At 36.9% G+C, this 23,344-nt stretch overlaps 3 protein-coding genes across 3 annotated transcripts; all 3 read left to right on the forward strand.

The window, feature by feature from the left end:
* Positions 1-578: 578 nt before the first annotated feature.
* On the forward strand, positions 579-3,348 carry LOC113246499 (olfactory receptor 1044-like). Its single transcript, XM_026487094.3, has 2 exons — positions 579-1,487; positions 3,313-3,348. Exons 1-2 carry the CDS (start codon positions 579-581, stop codon positions 3,346-3,348), a joined length of 945 nt encoding a protein of 314 aa, XP_026342879.3.
* A 7,684-nt stretch (positions 3,349-11,032) lies between these two features.
* LOC113246416 (olfactory receptor 1044) lies at positions 11,033-11,995 on the forward strand. Its single transcript, XM_026487027.3, has one exon. It carries the CDS (start codon positions 11,033-11,035, stop codon positions 11,993-11,995), a length of 963 nt encoding a protein of 320 aa, XP_026342812.3.
* A 4,485-nt stretch (positions 11,996-16,480) lies between these two features.
* LOC113246393 (olfactory receptor 5AL1-like) lies at positions 16,481-17,440 on the forward strand. Its single transcript, XM_026486992.2, has one exon. The coding sequence runs from the start codon at positions 16,490-16,492 to the stop codon at positions 17,438-17,440; it is 951 nt and encodes a 316-aa protein (XP_026342777.2). The 5' UTR covers positions 16,481-16,489.
* Positions 17,441-23,344: the final 5,904 nt, after the last annotated feature.

Consider the following 23,344-nt stretch of genomic DNA (forward strand, 5'->3'; position numbering starts at 1 on the left):
ACCTCATTGTACCTTCCATACTTATCCATTTTCATTATTTGAATTATTAACATAGTTATGAAGATTATTTTGCAACCTAGAAGGGCCTTTAAGTGAAATTATTAAAGTACAATAGAAAATACAGTTTCCACCAACATTGGAACAATGTGCATTTCTGTCTGCACAGGTAGAATGACAGAACTATCAGGGTGATGTCATTGCTGGAGTTATTTTCCTTTATGTTATTAATGTCAACATCTTTTCCAATAAAAACAATAGCTTAAACATTTCAACAAGGCACATTATAGTTTTAAATAGCTTAATGCACAAGACCTTTGAACAGAAACCAAGAAAATGTGGACTGTTCCATGGGTCCCTTCTTTGCATATACATTGGACTTGAGAGAAGAGAAATAGGCTGTTGCCACATACAATCTTTCTGTTCTCCATTTCATTCCCAGATTCCCAAAATGCCTGCAAGCTCAATATTAAAAACAAAACCTCTTTACAAGATATTAAAATATAAAATACTACTTATAGGAATGTCAACTTGAACTTAACTTTTTTCTCTACTTCCTCATGCAGATGCCTTGAAAAGATATGGCTCAGATAAATGGCACCCATGTAAAGGAGTTCATTCTCATGGGCCTCACAGATCGACAGGAGTTGAAGATGCCCCTCTTTGTGGTTTTCTTATCTATCTACCTCTTCACAGTAGTAGGCAATCTCGGTTTGATCCTAGTCATTAGAACAGACTCAAGACTCAATACACCAATGTACTTCTTTCTTAGCAACCTAGCCTTTGTCGATTTCTGTTACTCTTCTGTCATTACACCCAAAATGCTTGGGAATTTCTTGTACAAACAAAACGTTATCTCCTTCAATGCATGTGCTGCTCAATTAGGCTGTTTCCTGTCTTTCATGGTATCTGAGTGCTTGCTGCTGGCGTCCATGGCCTATGACCGATACGTGGCCATTGGTAACCCTCTCCTCTACATGGTTGTAATGTCTCCAAGAATCTGCATTCAGCTTGTGGCTGTCCCCTACAGCTATAGCTTCCTGATGGCACTGTTTCATACCATCCTCACCTTTCGCCTCTCCTATTGTCACTCCAATATCATCAATCATTTCTATTGTGATGACATGCCTCTCCTGAGGCTAACCTGCTCAGACACTCACTCCAAACAGCTATGGATCTTTGCCTGTGCTGGGATCACATTCATTTCCTCTGTTCTGATTGTCTTTGTCTCCTATGTATTTATCATTTCTGCCATCCTGAGGATGCGCTCAGCTGAGGGCAGGCGCAAGGCTTTCTCCACATGTGGCTCTCACATGCTGGCAGTCACCATATTCTATGGGACCCTCATCTTCATGTACTTACAGCCAAGCTCGAACCATTCCCTAGACACAGACAAAATGGCCTCAGTCTTCTACACAGTGATCATTCCCATGTTGAACCCCTTGATCTACAGCCTTAGGAACAAGGAGGTGAAAGATGCCCTGAAAAAAGTCATCGTCAACAGAAACCAGGCTTTGTGTTTATGAAATTCAAAAAATGAGTCGAATAAATAAAAGTGGACTTTCCTAACCGATTTTTTCCTTGATTAATAAAACTAGTAGAATGCCTTGATCTCAGCTGGTGGTCAATAAACATTTGTTCCCTGTAAAATAATATCATCCTCTGAATTCTTTGTAAATAAGTGTGACTTAGAATTAAAATTTGTATGTTGAAAGCACCAGAAGAATTTATATCATGTTATTTCTCAAATGAAACTATATATATCTATAGATTATATATATATCTATATATCTATATCTATATATATTTTAAAGTTTTTATCTCATCCGATAGCTATATATCTAGGTACTGGCTAAGAACAGACAAACGTGGAGACACCAAGAACAGCTAGCTTAGGATCATAAGATTGCTTTAATAATATATTTATGAGTGCTTCAGTAGTATATTCCAAATTAAATGCCAAGAGAAAACTGTAAGTCAGTGGTTTCAACTGGGACTGATTTTCATTTGGCAATGTCTGGAAATATCATTGATTTTGACCCTGACAAAGTGGAGCAAAGGAAGACAATTTGTACCTAGAAGATCAAGGCTGGGGGTGCCACTAAGTCACCTACAATTCACAGGCAAGTCCCTCACACAAGAAAAATGATCCAATCCAAAATCCTAATAGTATCAATTGAGAAAGCTTGTCCTAAACAATTGTTTCTGAAACAATTGTTTCTTTTTTTTCTTTTTTAAAGATTTTGTTTATTTATTTGACAGAGATAGAGACAGCCAGCGAGAGAGGGAACACAAGCAGGGGGAGTGGGAGAGGAAGAAGCAGGGTCAGAGCAGAGGAGCCTGATGTGGGGCTCGATCCCAGAACGCCTGGGATCACGCCCTGAGCCGAAGGCAGACGCTTAACCGCTGTGCCACCCAGGCGCCCCTGAAACAATTGTTTCTGAAACAATTGTTGTAGAGATATTATTCAGGTCAAGCTGGTGGAGAGTGTTGTTCAAGCCTTCTTCTATAGCCTTGATAGCTTTCTCTTTATTTACTCAATCAATTGTTGAGTGTTATCAAATCCCAGGTAAATTGTTTTTACCTTCTTATCTACCCATTTTTATTTCATATATCTCGGGCTGCCTTTGTAAGTTATACATGCATTCATAATTGCTAAATTTTCTGTTTTTTTATTATCATTATTAAATGCACCCCTTTTTTCTGGCAGCATTTCTTACCTTCAAGTCTTTTTTTTTTTTTTTTACTTTAATATAAGTAATCCAGATTGAACCAAACAGCTCAAAATTCTTCCAAATTTACACAGGGTAGCCAAGCACCCTCAACCTTCTGCTCTCAAACTTATATCCTAACCCACGAAAGTGATCAGTACATAAAGAGACCTCCCATATGTAAAAATGTACCTAGTTTAAGGCAGTTGTTATTTAGGATTTAAATATCGCTATAATTTTTGTGTTAAAATAGTTCTTTAGTAAAATAGTATTTGCAATGGATACCATCAGTACTTCTGTGAACCATCTTTGCTTTGTTCTCAAACTAAAGCATGCGTTTTGGAAGTCCTATTAAAACACAGATTGCTGGGCCACATCCCCAGAGTTTCTGATTCCGTAATTCTAGTGTGGAGCCAAAGAATTTGCATTTCCAACAAGTTCCCAAATTGGCTTGATGCTGCTTGTCCAGGACCACACTTTTATAACCACTCCCTCATGTGATTCCTTTATCTTATGGTGTTTTCCCCTTTCAAGAGCCAGTGCCTACATCTCTTTGTTGGAGAATGATAACAGGCTTTGTGAAGATGTTTTGCCTGCCTGCCAGGTGACTGAGAAGTTATTGGGAATTTACACCATGTAAGGGATAGCCCTTAGCCAATCCCTGCTATATACACAGGAGCGTAAATACTCCAGTTCCTTCGCCTATTCATTAGAGCAACTGCAAGTTTGACCTACTCTGTTTTCAAAACTCTCCTATGGAATCTAATTGAAGTTCCTATTATAGGATTTTGGTACTGCACCCATGCTTGGTCTATTTCCTTTCCAGGCCTCACTTCCTACTCAACTCAGTACGTGTTCTTGGGAATAATTCCTAATAAATCAAATTTATACATGTAACTGACTCAGTGTCTCCTTTTTGGGAAGCCCAATTTAAGATGGTATTGTAATTTTTTTTTTTAAGATTTTATTTATTTATGTGACAGAGAGACAGCCAGCGAGAGAGGGAACACAAGCAGGGGGAGTGGGAGAGGAAGAAGCAGGCTCATAGCGGAGGAGCCCGATGTGGGGCTCGATCCCAGAACCCTGGGATCACGCCCTGAGCCGAAGGCAGACACCTAACGACCGCGCTACCCAGGCGTCCCTAAGATGGTATTGTAATTTCTATGCATTATTTGTATAATTTGGCGGAAAAGAATGCCTCTTTGATAAAATATATCTTGAAACATTAAAATTGTTTGACATTTATCACCCTTTCTCAGATGTGGAGTCTTTCTTGAGTGTTTCCATTACCTCTTATCACAAAATAGGCTCAGATGTTGAAAAACAAAACTTTGAAAAAATAAAAGTCTGAATAATACTTTAGAATGTATAGTTAGGCTTAGCTTATTCCTGACCACAAAACTCTGGATCCTTTTTCTTCTAGCAGAAGGAAGACAAATGAATAGATATCAATGTCAGGGGATGTGAACCTGACCCTTCGTAGAACCACTAGTAGAATTACTTTTGGAAATCCGTTATTTCCCTCTCATTGGTAAAATGATGGGATTGTACAAAGTATGTGGCTTTAATTTGCTTTCTTTTGCGAAATTACTTTGGTCACAAATGAACATTTAATATTATTATTAATAATAAAAACAATACTATTTATAGCTACTCTGGTTGAATGGGATGGTAGGCACAAAGACTGACCCTATTGTTCTTCTTAACACAGTTTCCAGACATCTTCCTTCCGGTCACTCAACAACACTTGAGTTATCTCTTCAGAATCAGGTGACTGTTCAAAGCACTGTCTGAAAACTACGGATCTAAATATAATCTACTGTCCCCTGCAGCCCATAATTCTCTGATTTTTGCTTTCTCACGGGCAGCTCAAAAGTTCAAAGTTGCCAATGGAAGTCTCTCTCACCAGTACTGCCCCTGACCCCTGCCTGCAACTCCTCCATTCCTTATAACAACCATGTACATCCACTTGCACCTCCAATTGTAAACAGTTTTATTAGCTGCAGTAGCACTCATGAGTGCTCACCTACAGCTCGCCAGGGCTTCTACTGCATTGTAATCGTAATATCCAAGCTTGAAAAGGACATTTCGTCACTTGGAAAATTTGAAATCTGAATGGCTAACATTGCTTGGAAAATTGTTGTTCTTTCCAAAGTGTTAAGAAGTATAACATCTCTTCAATAAAGCTGTTAAGGAAAACATAGAGTTGGGAAAACTATTGGGTGGGTTTGATTTAAAATTTGATCTCACATGCTATCGAAATGAACTTAATTTTAACAATATGTTTGGAGAACCGTGGTTTCCACTGTCATCATTTTTTGAAGATTTTGTTTATTCATTTGAGAGAGAGAGAGACAGAGCACCAGTGGAGGGGAGAGACAAAGGGAGAGGGAGAAGGAGGCTCCCCACTGAGCAGGGAGCCGATGCAAGGCTAATCCCAGGACCCTGAGATCATGACCTGAGCCAAAGGCAGAGGCTTAACCATCTGAGCCACCCAGGCACCCCTCCACTGTCATCATTTATCATAATTTGTTATAATTTATTCCACAACATGAGGAAGTTTCTAATTAACTACATTAATATATTTATTTGTAAGAGGACCCCAAGTTCTCCCAGACCACTCTCTTATTACAATTTGAGAAGGAATGTGGGATAAATGAGTCCCAGTGGTATTTTCTCATGAGAGATGCCATGAAATCTTTCAAGTGCTCTAGAGCTCCCACATGAGGATCAAGGGAGAAAAAGACAAAAGAAACCCCCCAACACTACATAATTTTGAGGAAAATTTTCCAGTGGAGGATTGGAGAGAGAGCTCTGTGTGTATGTATTAAGCTAAACATGAGTTCATTCTGACATCTTCCACTCTAATGCAGTACCACAGGATTCATTCCAGACTTAAGTTCATGCTTATCTGTAAAGTTCTCTCCAACAGGGAGAAATCTAGGCCCTTCCACTTAAAAACCTTTTAATTCTTTGTTCAGCTCTAATATTCATGTATACCAATTTCAGAATTGTTAACTAGAACCCCCATGAGAAACAAATTTGCAAACTAGAATACAGAGTTTATATGCAGTTCCTTTTGTCTATAATTTCAGTTTCTAATCAAAACACCACTGTCCAAAGTGACTTTGGTCAATTCATCCCACACTTCAGTGTGATTACATCATACATTTGCAATAGGGTTAGATACATTTGTCAGAGTATGCATTTCTTCCTGGTATTTGCCAACAGTCTCATTAATTTTTTATTTGTTTATATATAAATTTTACTTGTTGTGTTGCATGGTGCTATGCATTTGTGACAAGTGACACAAATGCATGGAGTCAAGGAACCACCCCCTTAGTAACATGCAAACCCTTCTGTTTGGAAGTTTCCCTGGATGTCTCCTCCTAGTCACTGTCCCCTCCCCCAAAATTTGATCAACTAAGCTGAACTCTTACTTAAAGATTTAAGAATTTAGAGAATTTGTTTTGTTTTTTAATCTTTTAGTATTTACTTCCTGCAGTGAATTTGAATAAATGTGAAAAAATGCAAAAAAAAAAACCAGTGGGAAGATGAAACGTTCACTGGGAAGAGCCTCTAATAACATATAAAACTAATGTTTCAGTAACATTACAAAAACACGATTGTAACAAATTATGGTGAATAACTTCTCTTCATTGTCATTTGAATTCAATCCAATTTATTTATATGCATGAACTTAAGTAGAAGATGTCTTAGTTTTTGTTCTGACATCCCAATCCCACGTACGAAGTCACGGCATTTTATAACAATACATAAACAAGAACAGGGCATTTTGCCATCTGTAGTATGCTTGCCAGCTTAAAACAAAATTAAGTACCGATTATTCATAGAATAATTTTTCAAACATAGTTCTGCTTATACATATATTCTAATTAACACTTACACAATGTGACCATGTCAGGCTGTGATCCTTAGGGAATTGCTTCTTTTTAGTCTTCAGTAAACCAGATATGTTAATGCATCCTTCACAAGCAATGTTAGATACCCCCCCACCACCATCATTACATTGAAGCCCAGAGACAGTCACTGGTGATACAAACTTCTGCCTGCTTTGGACCACAGGTATTTGCACCAAATACCTTCCTGACCTTTTCACTTACATCTTTTAAGTTTACTGTGTATAATTTCAGTTTTATTTTTCACCTCCTGCCTATTTGATACCTTTAAAAGATACATTTGGGGTATCTGGCACAACCTCAGTTAAATGCTGTCCTCCCTAAACTACTGAGAAGACAACAGAAAATGCACTATATCAGAAAAAAAGAAATAATTCCATAATCCCTCCACCCCCCACAAAAGAAACCTTTTGCGTTATAGAGGATTTTTTTGTTTCCACAAAGATGTTGCTTTTGTCATCTCAAGCTGCCATAACAAAATCCATAAACCAAGTGACTTAACCATCAGAAATTTATTTTTTCATAGTTCTGGAGGCTGGAAAGTCTAAGATCAATTTGCTGATCAATTTGGTTCCTGGTGGGATCTCTCTTTTAGGCTTGCTGGGGGCCACTCTCTTATTGTTTGTTCACATGACCTCCTCTTTTTTAGCATGTGTAGGGGTAGGGGGAAGGGGAAGTAATCTGGTATCTCTTCTTACAAGGGCACTAATCCATCATGAAGACCCCACCCTCATGATCTTATCTAACCCTAATTACCTTCCAAAGGCCTCATCTCCAAGTACCATCATATCAGGGGTTAAGGCTTCAACATAGGAATGGTGGGGGAGACACAATACAATTCAGTCCACTGTAGATGCATTTTCCTCCAGTGACTATTAAAGCTGTGTTCTTCCTGCACACCCTTGCTCTGGTCTCAGATGGACCAACTAAAGAATGTGGAAAAGTGCTCTTCAGACCAAGTCATCAAGGAAATGAAGTAATAACTGATAGAGACAACCTGAAAGAAGAAACAAATGCTTTGTGAGCATTTCAAAGAGTGAGCCAAAAGAAGAGTATCATGTGTTAAAAATATTCAGGAATAATTCTTGAGAGAATTAACTATCCAGTTCCTTGAAAGAGAAGTTGTAAGAAGGTTCACAAGGTAACTCTTACCTTTCTTTCACAGATAAATTCAAACCTTGTTACTAAGCATCAACAACAACACGAATGCTTAAAATAGCAATAAATAAATAATAGCATATCAAGACTTAGGAATGTTAGGGAAATAACGCCGTACTAAAGAAAGAGCTATAGATTTGTAGTTCCATAAAACCAGAGAATCTTGTTAATTCATCTCCATCCTTGGGAGCCCTAAGGGATATGAACCGTAATTTTTTTGGTGATCTGCTTGCATCATACTCCTATGTAAGATCCCTTGGGATAAAGTCACTGACAAAACCTTGCGGTCTGCTGCTGCCCAAACTCACCTGGGGGAGAAGCAGGAACACCGCCTACCCAGATAGTTTTGAAGACTCTCTTTAAAACTGGGATCAAAATGAGTATTTTCAAAATGAACTAGAATATAATGGAACGGATTTTAGAAAAAACATTTTAGGTGGCATTTTCTGAAATAAAGGTAAAGACTGTTTCCTCTAATTTTATTTAAATTACGTGTATGCGCCATGATATAAAATATATTTCTTATTAATATGAAATTTTAAAAAAAATGAGATCTCCAAAATAGTGTCTATTAGATCATTTGGAAAAGTTAGGCACTTAATCGACTAGATTATAATCTATCAAAATTGCCCTTCTCTTTTTTGTGAAAGCTAGTCAATTTACCCAGAATGACAGGTGAGCACATTAAATTCGTCATCAATATTTCTTTAATATATTTGATATAAGTAAATAGCGTAAATTATAAGCAAGGGAAATAAATATTGAAATATTATTAGAAAAAGTCATATTTGATACCCCACTACCAAGCACATAAAAAGGACTACATTACAAAGTGAATGGAGTCTCAATCTATTAAGAGAAGATATATCAAAAAGGATGGCTGCCAGAAATGGGAGATAAAATGTAAATGAGTTATGTGTAAGATGTTTCTGGAGCACAAAAAAGAAAACTGGTGGGTCATGCAGCATGAAAATTAGAAATCAGGGAGGTCTTTACAGGAGAGGTGAGATTTGGCTAGACCCCTTGAAGGATAAATAGGAGCTTTCCTTCCAGCTCTCCATCTACCGTTCACCTGGTAGAGATGACCACTTATGAAAAAGCACATATGAAAGTAAGGAAGCCTATAGGGGCCTGTTGTAATTGAGGACTGCAACACAATCATTCTAATTAGGTTATGTGTGTTTGCTGTGACAGAGGGAAGACATGTGAGTGGAATTTGAATATGAAATATCATGGGTTTGCTGGTAAGAGATCATAAATAATACGCCTTCAAAGATATTTGCATAGATATGCGTACCCTCCCTTCAAGATAAGATAAAATGACATACTGAAGTTCTTACAGCTGCCAAACAGTGAAGCCTGAAGGATTCAGCATCTTGGGATTTGAAAGCAATATTCCCAACCAAATAGTTGCCTAATTACTTCAAAATGGAATTTATATATTTGTAGGGTCACTAGTTAGGATTTTAAAAGCTTTAATGACCTACTCATTTCATGTAATGGTGACTGACATCTATGATCAAGATCATCCAAGAGGTTGTCTCCATCCCATAGAAAGTGGTATAAACATCGCACGTACACACTTTAAAAATGTATTTCTGATTTCCATATTTATGCTTTATGAAGAACATCTATCTTCTCCCTATGTATTTTTTCATCTGTTTCCTGACATAATGAAATATATTAATTAAGCTGTATATTTCTCTTTTGGTAATTATTCTTTGCTGAAATTATATTTGACGATCTAAAATTTTAAGGCACTCTTCTCCATCTTTAATTTAAAAGACATATTGCACATAACACTTTATGGCTATCTGAATCCAACAGTTAAGGATTTTCTGTTTTTCTTGTTCAATAACCTCTGCTCTAAGACCTGGAGCTATCGTACCCTGATCCATAAGCACTGTCTACCCTGCTGCCAGTGAATTTTCAATTGCCTTCTCTGTACTTCTACCTTTTAATGTATCAGGGGAACAATTTTTTTTAAGAGTTTATTTATTTATTTGACAGAGAGAGAGACAGCCAGTGAGAGAGGGAACATAAGCAGGGGGAGTGGGAGAGGAAGAAGCAGGCTCCCAGCAGAACAGGGAGCCTTATGCCGGGCTCGATCCCAGGACCCTGGGATCACGCCCTGACCTGAAGGCAGACGCTTAACGACTGAGCCACCCAGGTGCCCCTGGGAACAATTTTTTTAACATATTTTCTGTTTTATTTTTTTTTAATATTTTATTTATTTATTTGAGAGACAGCAAAAGAGAGAGAGAACACATAGAGGGAGACGGAGAAGCAGACTCCCTGCTGCACAGAGAGCCCAATGCGGGGCTTCATCCCAGGACCCTGAGATCACGAGCTGGGCCAAAGGCGGATGCTTAACTGACTGAGCCACCCAGGTGTCCCAATATTTTCTATTTTAAAATGTATTCTTGTCCGTCCTGGGCTGGGGATAAATAATTTCCTCATAATATTTACAATCCTTTTAGATATAAATTAGCATCATTTATAGATTAGGAAACTGAAGAACAAACTGAAGGTTTGTCACCCTAAAGCTTATGTGACTAGAGAGTAACAAAGCCAAATTCAAATACAGGTCCCCCAGTTGTATCAGGGTTCTTTCTACTATCCTTCTTGGCTTCAATCCCAATGAAATGTCATCTTTCAATAGTTATTTGTCATCAGAAGAGCAATTGTTCATTATAAAAATGCTAAATGAGCTGGAAACTCGAGTGCATCCTCTTTCTCCGAGATGTAATAAATTGAATTAGCCCCAATGGAAATTTTACATTTATTCCTTCAGAAAATTACCTGTATTTTGAATTTTAGCAAACAAGCCAAGAAAGTTTGAGTGCTTTGAAAAGGGACACTAGTCATTGCTTTGCCATAATTGGAACTCTAGTCTCATATTTTTGTAACACTATGATATAATGATTTATAAGAAATATTTATTTTTCAGATATATTTGGTCTTCATTCACAGTTCCTGAAAATGCTAGAGACATAAAGGAGACACGGGTGTCTTGTTATGTTAATGACATACCTTTTGGACCCCACCCTAGAGTGGGGGACTGGAAGCTGAATCAGCCAATGGCTGATGAGTTAGTCATGACTATTTAATGAAGTCTTCATAAAGACACCAGAAGACTGGGTTCTGAGAGCTTCTGGTGGGGGAGGGGAGGGAGATAAACATTAAATTTAATTTAATTAAACTATATCTAATTCTCTTCTCTTCATCCAGATACACCAAAGACCTATGGCCCAGAGAAACTGCACCCAGGTGACAGAATTTATCCTCGTGGGCCTCACAGATCAACAGGAGTTGAAGATGCCCCTCTTTGTGGTTTTCTTATCTATCTACCTCTTCACAGTAGTAGGCAATCTCGGTTTGATCCTAGTCATTAGAACAGACTCAAGACTCAACACACCAATGTACTTCTTTCTTAGCAACCTAGCCTTTGTCGATTTCTGTTACTCTTCTGTCATTACACCCAAAATGCTTGGGAATTTCTTGTACAAACAAAACGTTATCTCCTTCAATGCATGTGCTGCTCAATTAGGCTGTTTCCTGGCCTTCATGACGGCTGAGTGCTTGCTGCTGGCGTCCATGGCCTATGACCGATACGTGGCCATTTGTAGCCCTCTCCTCTACATGGTTGTAATGTCTCCAGGAATCTGCATTCAGCTTGTGGCTGTCCCCTACAGCTATAGCTTCCTGGTGGCACTGTTCCATACCATCCTCACCTTTCGCCTCTCCTATTGTCACTCCAATATCATCAATCATTTCTATTGTGATGACATGCCTCTCCTGAGGCTAACCTGCTCAGACACACACTCCAAACAGCTATGGATCTTTGCCTGTGCTGGGATCATGTTCATTTCCTCCCTTGTGGTTGTCTTCACCTCCTACACGTACATTATTTCTGCCATCCTGAGGATGCGCTCAGCTGAGGGCAGGCGCAAGGCTTTCTCCACATGTGGCTCTCACATGCTGGCAGTCACCATATTCTATGGGACCCTCATCTTTATGTACTTACAGCCAAGCTCGAACCATTCCCTAGACACAGACAAAATGGCCTCAGTCTTCTACACAGTGATCATTCCCATGTTGAACCCCTTGATCTACAGCCTCAGGAACAAGGAGGTGAAAGATGCCCTGAAGAAAGTTGTCATCAGTAGAAACCAGGCTTTTAAAATGTTCATGAAATTAAGGAAGTGACTTGAATAAATATAAATAGGCTTTTCTTCATGGTCTGGTTTTTCCTCTGAAAAAACTGTCAGAATGACTATTTTTAATGTGATTTCTGTATATCTCTTCACTATATAATAAAATTTTCTAAATATTTTCACTTAGAATGAGATTTCAGATGTAAAAATAACCGTAAGAATTTATACCTACTTTTTCATTTTAATTATACCCACTCTCTCATTTTAAATGGAATGTGCATTAAAATAATTAATTTTTGTTCCATAGGAAATTACTGATTTTCCCAATTCTCAAGTAAAAAAATGTATAAAAAGCCATTAATTTGGTATATAGCTAGTTACAGGCAGAACATGGACACAAGTTCTGACCCCACCTCTCCAAAATTCCCAGTTCAGTGTTCTCTGGCTACATTAACACTACCCCATGTGAAAAGCAAAGAGTAGTAATGTAAACTTTATTTTCCTGATATGCTAATTTCTTGAAGAAATAGGACAATATAATACCTTTCCCTATTGTAATTTAACAAACTGCCTTTATTAAAGAGAATAGTAGTACATCCTAACTTTACTCTCTGACTGATTTAACACAACTTTCTACTGATCTGGAAGTCTGGCTTGGTCCCAAAAGACTCTTAAGTAAACTTTTTTGTTTTTTTTTTTAAGCCTATGAGATCTCATTTATTTTTTCCAATTATCTAAAATTAAAAAAATAATAAGGTAATTCAGGGATAACATCCCAAGGGCATCATCCATTCCAAATAAATTAACTCAAAACAATGGAAACATTACAGAACATTTGGCCAGTAACAAGATTCGTATGAGTTACACTGGGCAAACCTTGGGTAAGTTGATCTTTATTAATCAAAATTTAGCTTAAAACACAACGAACCCATTGGACAATGTAGCCTATGTGTGGGCTTTCACTAGTTTCTCAATTAAGCAAGGACAATGATGGTCATTTTGGAGTCTTCTTAAACAACATGAAAAGGGGTAATAGTAAATGGTGGTTGCTTGTAAATCAGGTTCCCTCCTTCTATGATCCTGAAGACCTGAGTTCTAGTCCCAGGTGTATTGATGAACTTGAGGGAGCAATTTATAAATAAGTTTTCCCATACACAATTGCTATTTGTGATATAGATAAGTGTACCGTTACATTTATACTTTATATAATATCTATATGTAGATCCAGATATGTAGATATGTATGTATGTGTTTCAAATAAATGCAAAGCTCATTTTACAATTTTAAGTTACATGGAAAATGGTTTTGAGTTTGCAACTCATGCTTACTATTAAATTTTTTTTCAATCTAGGAGGTCATGTAAATGCTTAATGACGGAAAAGACTAGGATGTTATTAATAGCCAGAGAGAGAAGATCATATTTAAACTTGCCTTTTAGGTCAAGATGTGCTTTTGATCTTACTATACGTTTTGACGGATCGTAGACACACACAGCTGGCTGCTCTGATTTATGATTCTCAGCTTCCTTCCTTATCTTTTCTCTAAACACATTTATCTACTATTTGAACATTTCAGTGCCTCCCTGTCTTCTGACAAAACTCCTGCAGCAGGTTCTGAGTCTGTATGCTATATACCCAAAGCTTATCATTAACATCCTTGAATTCACAACCTCCAGTCTTGGCCGACTGGTGCATTTGCTGTGCCATTAAAAAGCATGGATTCCTTGGCGTCTAAAAGCCCGGATGTGAATGCTGGGTCTAACATTGGCTGAATGGAAAGACAATACATTCGCTTACAAATTATTCCTCAGTTTCCTCAGCAATGAGAAGATAAAAACGGTATCATCTGATGAATCTATCATTTTAGGATTTAAAAAGGCAACGGATTAAAATAACATTTCAGAGTAAAAGACTTTTTAAGTTGACAATTTCTAGATTTCTTTTTCTTAATTTTAAAATGCTGAACATTTAGGAAACCACCCAAAGTAAGACTTAAGAACTTCAGATTAAATCGGAAGATTTGCCACACAATTTTAATAAGAGGAAAACCAGTTGTCACGATTTTCATTTCATATTTGAGGATTTTGTAAATTGGTTTTGTCCTCTTTGAGAATTGTTTTTAATGTGTTAACAAATTGGTCCACCTTTGCAACATATCATGATGAAATATTGCCCCCAAAATGTGGGGATTATGGAGTCATTTTTAGTGATAAATGATTATGGACACTTCAAACATCTGTATGGCACCAGGTGAGCACAAATTATAGGAATAACCAATATGAAAAATCAAGTTGTCAGTATTCTACAGTGCACAATGTAAAGGATGATTACAATGAGTAGGGAGGAAGGAAGGACCACAACACCACCTTGTAGATGTAACTAGTGTTAACATTGTGGCACACACAGTTTGTGTATTTTCCCTCTATGTATAAATGAATAGGCCATACTGGGATGTGCATGTATAGAAATCATTTGTCACTGTATAACCTGTTTAGCATGCTGCTCATTTCCACCTGCTATATTGTGAACATTTTCCAGTATCAATAAATGTAGACTTATTTCAGCTTTTGAATGGCTACTTAATATTTTACTAAGATGTGCAATAATGAAAAACCATCAGAATATATTTACACAACTTTTGTTTTTTGGTAAGTAAAAATGAAACCATTCATATACTTGCATACTTTTATTATTTCCCTAATTGCCTAGCATTAAAATCATTGTATATACGGCAGGACTAATTTGAACAATTTTGATGTTTACTATTACATCACCTTCTAGAAATATGAAGACAAATTTCACCTTCTTTAGATGTGTAAGGCTATATTTGTTTTCCTACACCTTTACCAGCCCTGGGTATAACCATTCTTTTAATTTGATCAATCTAATGGACAACTTATTGTTTGCTGATCCTTTCATATTTTATAAAATGAACTTTTTCTCTTTGAAATTAATTAGTCTATTGAGAAGGGATATTTATAATTATAGATACAAATACATTGTGAAGAGAGACTCATCATTGATTTTAAATGTTTCTCTAGCATATGGTATATATTAAATATGTATGTGTTTTATTAAATAATATTTTATATGATTTTGCTTATAATACCAAGCTACCTTTGTATAAAAGTTCCACCAGTGCCTCTCCTACCAGCTTGTAAAAGATATAATCTGTATTCATCCCTACTCCGTGTTCAGTGGCTTCAAGTTTGTAGCCTGAAATCAGTGACGGTGGGAATATTTACACCATAGAAATCAGAAAACCAACAGATGCTACAAATCAGCACTTTTTTTTGAAAGCCAGTTGACAAACATTCACTGTCCTGCCACAGATTCCCATTTTATTTTACATTCTGTAGTTTATAGTACACTTTGCTATTTATAAGGATAAATAACCCTCCATTACACTTTATTTTAAGAAATGTCTAGACTGTTCTTCCAGGTTTATTTAGTAGATTTATTTAGGTTTACCTAGCATGCATTACATAGCTGAATTAACTTATACAAATGTTCTTCTTTCCTAAATACCATTCCACTAAGACATACTGTGAAACTATGGATTTATTCAGCTTAAACAACAGGAACATAGAAGGTCAACAGTTTGCTAAGTAAATATTAAATTAAACCCTAGGTTTTAAATTTGTTTATTATTTTAAATGGAATCTTAAAAACTATATTTTCACATTTCTTTGTTGGTTTTTTTGTTTGTTGTTTTTTTTGTTTGTTTTTAAAAATATTTTATGTATTTATTTGAGGGAGAGAGACAGAGATAGTGACAGAAATAATGAGAAAGAGCAAGGGTAGGGAGGAGAGTGAGAAGCAGACTCCCTGCTGAGCAGGGAGCCCAATGTGGGACTCGATCCCAGGACCCTGGGATCATGACCTGAGCCAAAGGCAGATGCTCACTTGACTGAGCCACCCAGGAGCCCCTATTTTCACATTTCTTTGAAGTTACATTTTTATTATAGCATCATGTTCATTATATTGACTTGCAGCAGAAGACTTTTCCACAATCATAATATATCTAATATCTTTCTACTGAAGTTATTGATTTTGATACAATATCATGTACTTTATAAACAATATTTTTACCTCTTCCTGCATTGCATTGGCTAGCACACTAATAATGTTTAGTGAGAGTCACGATTGTTTTCTCAGTTGAGTTGAAATGCTCAGTATTTAATCTTAGTATATCACTGAAATGTGCTCCCATCTCTTTTATCACTGAAATAATTTCCTGCTATTGCTGTAATACTGGGTTTTCATTGTATATATGCGATTCCACATTTTAATTCAAGACATTCTGTCTTCTTCATCAAACCTCCAGGCCACTGGGTATGTTGGAATTTCTGCCTCAAGCAAAGCCCTTCAAATCAAAAGTGGGCAGTATTGAAACCTAAGAATGGCCCATAGGACCAGTGAGGATTATCTTTCCAATATGGTCACCATAAAATAAGTGTAAGTTGAATTCTTAATCCAAGAAGTTGAAGATTATCCAGCATGGGTATTCTCAAGATAACGATATGAAATGCTTCTACACGTCTTCCATGGCTGAAGGCAATAATTCAGAAATAACTGAATTCATCCTCTTGGGACTTACACAAAGTCCAGAGCTTCAGGCCCTACTTTTTGGGATCTTTCTACTGATCTACTTAATTAGTGTCATAGGTAACCTTGGGTTGATTATGCTAATTCATACCAGTTCTCAGCTTCACACACCTATGTATTTTTTCCTCAGCAACCTAGCTTTTGTTGATTTTTGCTATACCTCCTCTGTCACCCCTAACACCCTGGTGAACTTCCTCCAAGAAATTAAGAGAATATCCTTACCTGCTTGCGCCACCCAGTTGTGTTGCTTTATCATGTTTGTGGTTTGTGAAGTGTATATGCTCTCAGTCATGGCGTATGATAGGTATGTTGCCATTTGCAACCCTTTACTCTATACCATTATCATGAACAGGAGGGTCTGTATTCAAATGGTGGTTAGTATATATGTGTATGGCTTTTCTGTTGGACTCCTACAGGCAGTCCTTACATTCCACTTATCTTTTTGTAATTCAAACATCATAAACCACTTCTACTGTGACGATGTTCCCCTGGTTGGTCTGGCCTGCCATAAAACCCATTACAAAGATATCAAAGAACTGGTATTGTTCACACTTGCTGGTTTCAATACCCTATTCTCTCTTCTTATTGTCCTCATCTCCTACATATTCATTCTATTCACCATTCTGAGGATTAATTCAGCTGAAGGCAGGCAAAAGGCATTCTCTACTTGTGCCTCCCACCTGACTTCCATCACTATATTTTACGGCACAATCATCTTCATGTATATGCAGCCAAAAACAAGCCATTCTCTGGATACTGACAAGATAGCTTCTGTTTTCTATATTGTGGTAATCCCCATGCTAAATCCTTTAATATACAGCCTGAGGAACCAGGAAGTCAAAAATGCTTTGAAAAGAATTATGGAAAAAGCATCCTCTACTGTAAAATAAATGACCTATGATCTAACTGAAAGTCCTCAGAGTTGGGATGCAAAAAAACAAAAACGAAAAAAACAACATCAAAAAAACAGTCATCAAGTTTTCTGCATTAGCACTCCATTAGTAACATGCTTTCAAATGTAATATTAGACAAATTCATATCGAAACACAGGATACTTTAATTTTCTGATTTTATTTTCTATTATCATGAAAATTATAACTCCTGAAAATATTGAAAGACATGAAAATAAAATAAATTCGATTACAAAGCGTAGGTTAAATTTTGTTCCACAGATCATTTATAATCAATCTCTTTACCATAGCGGAGTTTTGACTTGAACTCTCCAATTCATGAGCTTGACATTGATAAAAACCATGTCTACTGCAGGTCCCTAAAGCAGCTTTAAGTTAGTAACATTGTCTATAAAGGTGAATCTGAAAAGAATTGTTGGTTCTGGTGACCTCACAGGGACAATGGCATCAACACTGGTAGAACACCCCCCCCCAAAAAAAAAAAAAAAAAAAAAAAACTAAACTAAAAGAACAAAGTTGAATTCTACCAAATGAGACAAGTCCTTCGGAGCAGAATAAGGTCTGTGGATTAAGTAATAATGCTGCACCAATATTAATTTGCAGATTTTTATAATAGTACTGTGGTCATTTAAGACCACATTTAAGACCACTATATTCCCTGCTTTTAGTAAATATACACTGATAAGTATATAAGAGTAAGGAAGCTTTATGTCTCCAACTGGTTATTAAACTGTTCAGGATAAAAAAATGTGGTAAAATGTTAACATTTGGGAAATCTCGGTGAAGGATGTACAGGAACTCTTTGTAAAATGTTAGCATCATTTCTGTAATTCTGAAACTATGTCAAAATAAAAAATTAAAATTAAAATAAGTCCTTCAGCATTTATTATTCAATTTTAACGTTTGGGGTGCCTGAGTGGCTCAGTGGGTTAAGTGTCGACTCTTGATTTTGGCTCAGGTCATGATTTTAGGATCCTTAGATTGAGCCCCCCATGGGGCTCTGTGCCCAGTAGGGAGCCTGCTTGGGATTCTCTCTCCATTTCCCTCTGCCCCTCCCTCCTCTCTAAAACAAAAATAAATAAATAATGTTAAAAATTTCAATGTTTTAGTTGGTTGGTATCTTTTAACACATTTCTCATTTTGGTGTCCCCAAATTCTTTGTAACTTTAAAAAACTATAACTTTGGGGACACGTGGGTGGCTCAGTCGATTAAGCGACTGCCTTCAGCTCAGGTCATGATCCCAGGGTGCTGGGATCCAGTTCCACATCAGGCTCCCACTCTCCCTCTACCTGCTGCTCCCCCTGCTTGTGCTCACTCTCTCTCTCTCACTCTAACAAATAAAAAAAAAGAAAAAACTTAAAAAAATAAAAATAAAAAACTACAACTTTGTATAAGTAATAGAAGTTTTATTTGTTATTTATTTATTATTATATAACTTTAACAAATAATACTTATATCTTTCTTAAGAAAATAAATAAATGAAACCATCCATTCATCTTCAATAGAACTTAGTTTAACAAAATGGACTTTTGCTATATAAGGACTTATTACAAAAATGGTATTTTTTACCTATTATAAACTTAAACAATATACCATACCTTTTATAGAAAACTTTAAATCAGGGGCACCTGGTTGGCTCAGTCAGTTAAGTGTCTGCCTTTGGCTGGGGTCGTGATCCCAGGACCCTGGGATCAAGTCATGCATCAGGGTCCTGGCTCAGCAGGGAGTCTGCTTCTCCCTCTCCCTCTGCCCCTACCCATGCTTGTGCTCTCTCTCATTCACTCTCTCTCTCTCTCAAATAAATAAATAAAATCTTTAAAAAAACAAGAAATATTTAAATCACAATGTTGTATAACAATTCTTAAAGTTACTGCATTTTGTTAATAACTTCATGATCAGCCATAAAAATATAGCCACGTTATTGAAACATGTCAATGTCTCCTCATAAGGATTCAGCTCTTCCTTGAGTGAGAATGAATCGGGCTCTCTCAGATTCATTTTAATTATATCACATTTGGAAGTCTTATACTTTACAGGCATGACAGAAAAAAAATGAGCCTTTGTATCTGTCATATGCAGACACCTGTCTGCAGATATCACATGCAGACACACATGCAGGTGTATGCAGACACCTTTTTACCATGCCTGAAGTGAACCCTGACCCTGTGAGCAAATGCTTGAATACAGTCAGTTTTTTTCTGGGCTATGATTGATATTAGCAACATATTGGCACCCAAATTTCCAGTGGTGAGGACAGCTATTCTAGAACTGAAGACGATTTCTAGGTGTGCTACGCGATGAGCGTCAGAATATAATATTAAATCAGAAAGATACTAAAAAGAAAAAAAGAAAAATTCAATATATTATTGAAAAGAAGAAAGGATACTTCATATAAAACAAGAAAAGGGGATGATTAAAGATATGTACATGTGGGGCCCATGGGAGACTTATTCTTTTAAGCACCTACTCTTGATCTTCAGCTCAGGTCATGATGTCAGGGTTGTGAGATCGAGCCCTGCATGGGGCTCTGTGCTGAGCATGGAGCCTGCTTAAGATTCTGTGTCTCCCTCTCCCCACCCCTCTCTGTCTCTCAAAAAAAAGAAAAAAAAGAAAAAAAAGAAAAAAGAAAAAAGAAAAGGAAAGGAAGGAAAAGAAAAGAAAAGAAAAGAAAAGGAAAAGATATGTACATGTATTTTATTACATCTGATTAAAAAAAAAGAAGAAGAAAATGCATTGAGAGGACAAGTCAAAATGAGCAAAAGCAGTTCCCTGCAGGAAAAGCAGGGAATGAAGTGGGGGCTGACAGGTATGGAAGGCATTCTAACTTTGAATATATTATACTATCCATTTTGGTTTTAGAAGCATATCGAAGTTTCAAGGAATTAAAAAACAAAAGTCAAAGGTGAAAATAAAAAGTAGACCTTCATTGCAGAAGCTTTCTAGTGCATCTAATTATATTCAAATAAAAGGCAAGTCTTTACATTGATCCACAAAGTTCTGAATGGTGCGGCCATGTCAACTCACAGACTTCATCTCCTTCTCTTCCCTTTTCTTTGCTCTGACCTCCTTGTCCCTAAGATAACAGCGTATTTCCTCTACAGGTTTTTGTTTGTGTGCTTATTTGTTTGTTTATCAAGTGGACAAAACATTTTGGAGACATTCTTTCAAGAAAGATGCGTGAAAGGGCAATAGGCACATGAAAAGATGCTCAACATCATTAGTCATCAGGAAAATGCAAATCAAAACCAAAATGAGATACTACTTCATATGTCATTTGCTTTCTGTTCTGCATCGCTGGTGCTGAGGACACGATTGGTTTTCATCTAAAGCAAATTTAGAGTCGTTCATCCATTTTTGTGCAGTGATTACAACAAGGTATCAAATGCCCTATGATTTGTATGCACTCAGTTTTCTATTTTTTTATTATGATATGTTAGTCACCATACAGTACATCCTTAGTTTTTGATGTAGTGTTCCATGATTCGTTGTTTGTGTATAACACCCAGTGCTCCATGCACTACGTGCCCACCTTAATACTCACCACTGGGCTAACCCCTCCCCCCTCCCCCATCCCCTCTAAAACCCTCAGTTCATTTCCCAGTTTTCTAGAGATGGAAGAAGAAAATGGACATTCTTTTAAATTCGTCTTTGCTGTTGAATTGAAATGTCAGTCATAACAGTTTGAAACATTAATCTCAGAAGAAAGGTTTCGATGTTGCTCATTGGGAAACTGATTTTTGCCCAAGGGTTTTCAAAAACTGCTACTAAATACAAGGCCCACAAACTGAATGTTTATTTAAAATAAATTCATAATTTTAATATGAAACCAGTGTGATAAAAATGAAAGCAGATATAGCAAATAATCAAATTGTTTTCCCAAGAGAGATAATTAAGATGTTCTTCTACCCTAGATTCTTCCTTTAAGTAATAGCCCAGAAGGTGATCTTCCATTTCAAGGGAAATAATTTGGTCCCTAAACACTAAATATCAAGTAAATGCCTGTTCTTGAATATATATAATTATGTTGTTTTTCAATGTTTGTTAAAAATAGTGTAATACCCAAAAAAAGTTTCCTGAGGGACCACACACACACAATACAAAGTTGTCCCATAATACCTGGGTAATTTTAAAAGTTACTGGCTTCTCGAAGATTCCTTTCAGGTACACTAGACCAGACTACTTAGGGGTTTGTGGTTGAACTGAATGACAGTGTATTGAATTTTGGAAGATATCAAATCATAGGAAAAAATATACTCTATCTTGGTGAGAAAGCCTTTGGACTTATATATATCATTGAACAGATAGTTATTGACCATCTTCTTGGTATTAGATACTATAAAAGGTAGGTGATTAAATTGGGTATAAAATACAAATTCATTGCTTAGAAATAACAGTTTTAAGTTTAGAATGTGCTACAGACATGTTAACAGTTGGTTGCCATATGGTGTAGCAAGTGCTAGGATGAAGGAACCAATGGACGCAAAAATGTATATCTGAGGATCACTTAATCTGCCCTGAAAAGTCAGGAAAGCCTGCAAGAGGAAATGGTGCAACAGAGCACGGCAAGTTTAGTGGAAGAGAAGTCAGACAAAGGGAATGATGGCAAAAGGAACGTGTTCTAAGCAAAGATTAAAACGTGTATAAAATTACACTTACATTTGAATAGCTATGGTAGTTTGGAATACCTGTGACCGAAACACTATTTGAAGACTATCAGAAGAGATCAGCCTAATCTGAGACACAGGAACTAGATTTTTAAGAGTTATGTCAGCCATGTTAAAGACCTTAGAATTTTGTCTTGAGAGCTATGGGAAGACACTGAAGGATTATATCAGGAGAACTTGAAAATGAAGTCCATGTCTATAAAAATTCATATAAGCTAAAATGTAAGGAACAGAAGACATAGGAAAGATTGGAGGCAAGAATAAAAATTAGGGGTCAGCTGCAAACAAAACAAAATGAAAACAAAAAGTCATTGCGTTTTGGATCAAGGAAACAATATAAGTGAACGGATCTGAAAAGTACGTAAAGTATGAAATGGGTAGTGGAAACAAGTTGAATATTGGCACAGGGAACAGAATAGCATAGTAAAAGATAATTAGTCTGATTTGGAACACTGAATGGATAATGGCACTGTTCATTGAAGATGTAAAATATATACTCCAGGTCTTGAGTATTAGGTCCCATGTACAGAGATAGCAAGCTATTTTCTGTATGTGATACTCTTCATATGCATAATCAGCATATAAATGCTTATTGAGGACACAGGATTGGATAAAATCAGTGAACAAGAAGGTTAAGGGGCACCTGGGTGGCACAGTGGTTAAGCGTCTGCCTTCAGCTCAGGGCGTGATCCCGGCGTTCTGGGATCGAGCCCCACATCAGGCTCCTCCGCTATGAGCCTGCTTCTTCCTCTCCCACTCCCCCTGCTTGTGTTCCCTCTCTCGCTGGCTGTCTCTATCTCTGTCAAATAAATAAATAAATCTTAAAAAAAAAAAAAAAAAAAGGTTAAAGGGGAAAGGGTGGGGGGCTTTAGAGAAAGCCTGAAGAACATGTTGTCTCAAGCAGAGATAATAGGAGCAGAGCCTCCAAGGTAGAAAAATCAAAATGGACAATAGTAAACTCAGAGAGAGACTGCTGTGTTCTGGAAACCAAAGCTGTATTCAATAGAGTTCAATGCTACCGAGCTGCCAAAAAAAAAAAGGAGGGGGAAGGGGGGCTTTATTGGATTTGGGAGTAGGGAAGTTGATAGTAAACTTGGTGAGGGGATTTCTTGGTTTAATGGGAAAAGCAGGTAGGTTATACCTGGTTGTCATAAATATGATTGAAAAATTGGGGGTAGATGCCTGTTCTAAGCGCTTTTGGTTGAAAGTATTGAAGGG

This window comes from Ursus arctos, unplaced genomic scaffold (genome assembly GCF_023065955.2).
Source record: "Ursus arctos isolate Adak ecotype North America unplaced genomic scaffold, UrsArc2.0 scaffold_23, whole genome shotgun sequence".
Taxonomy (NCBI): domain Eukaryota; kingdom Metazoa; phylum Chordata; class Mammalia; order Carnivora; family Ursidae; genus Ursus; species Ursus arctos.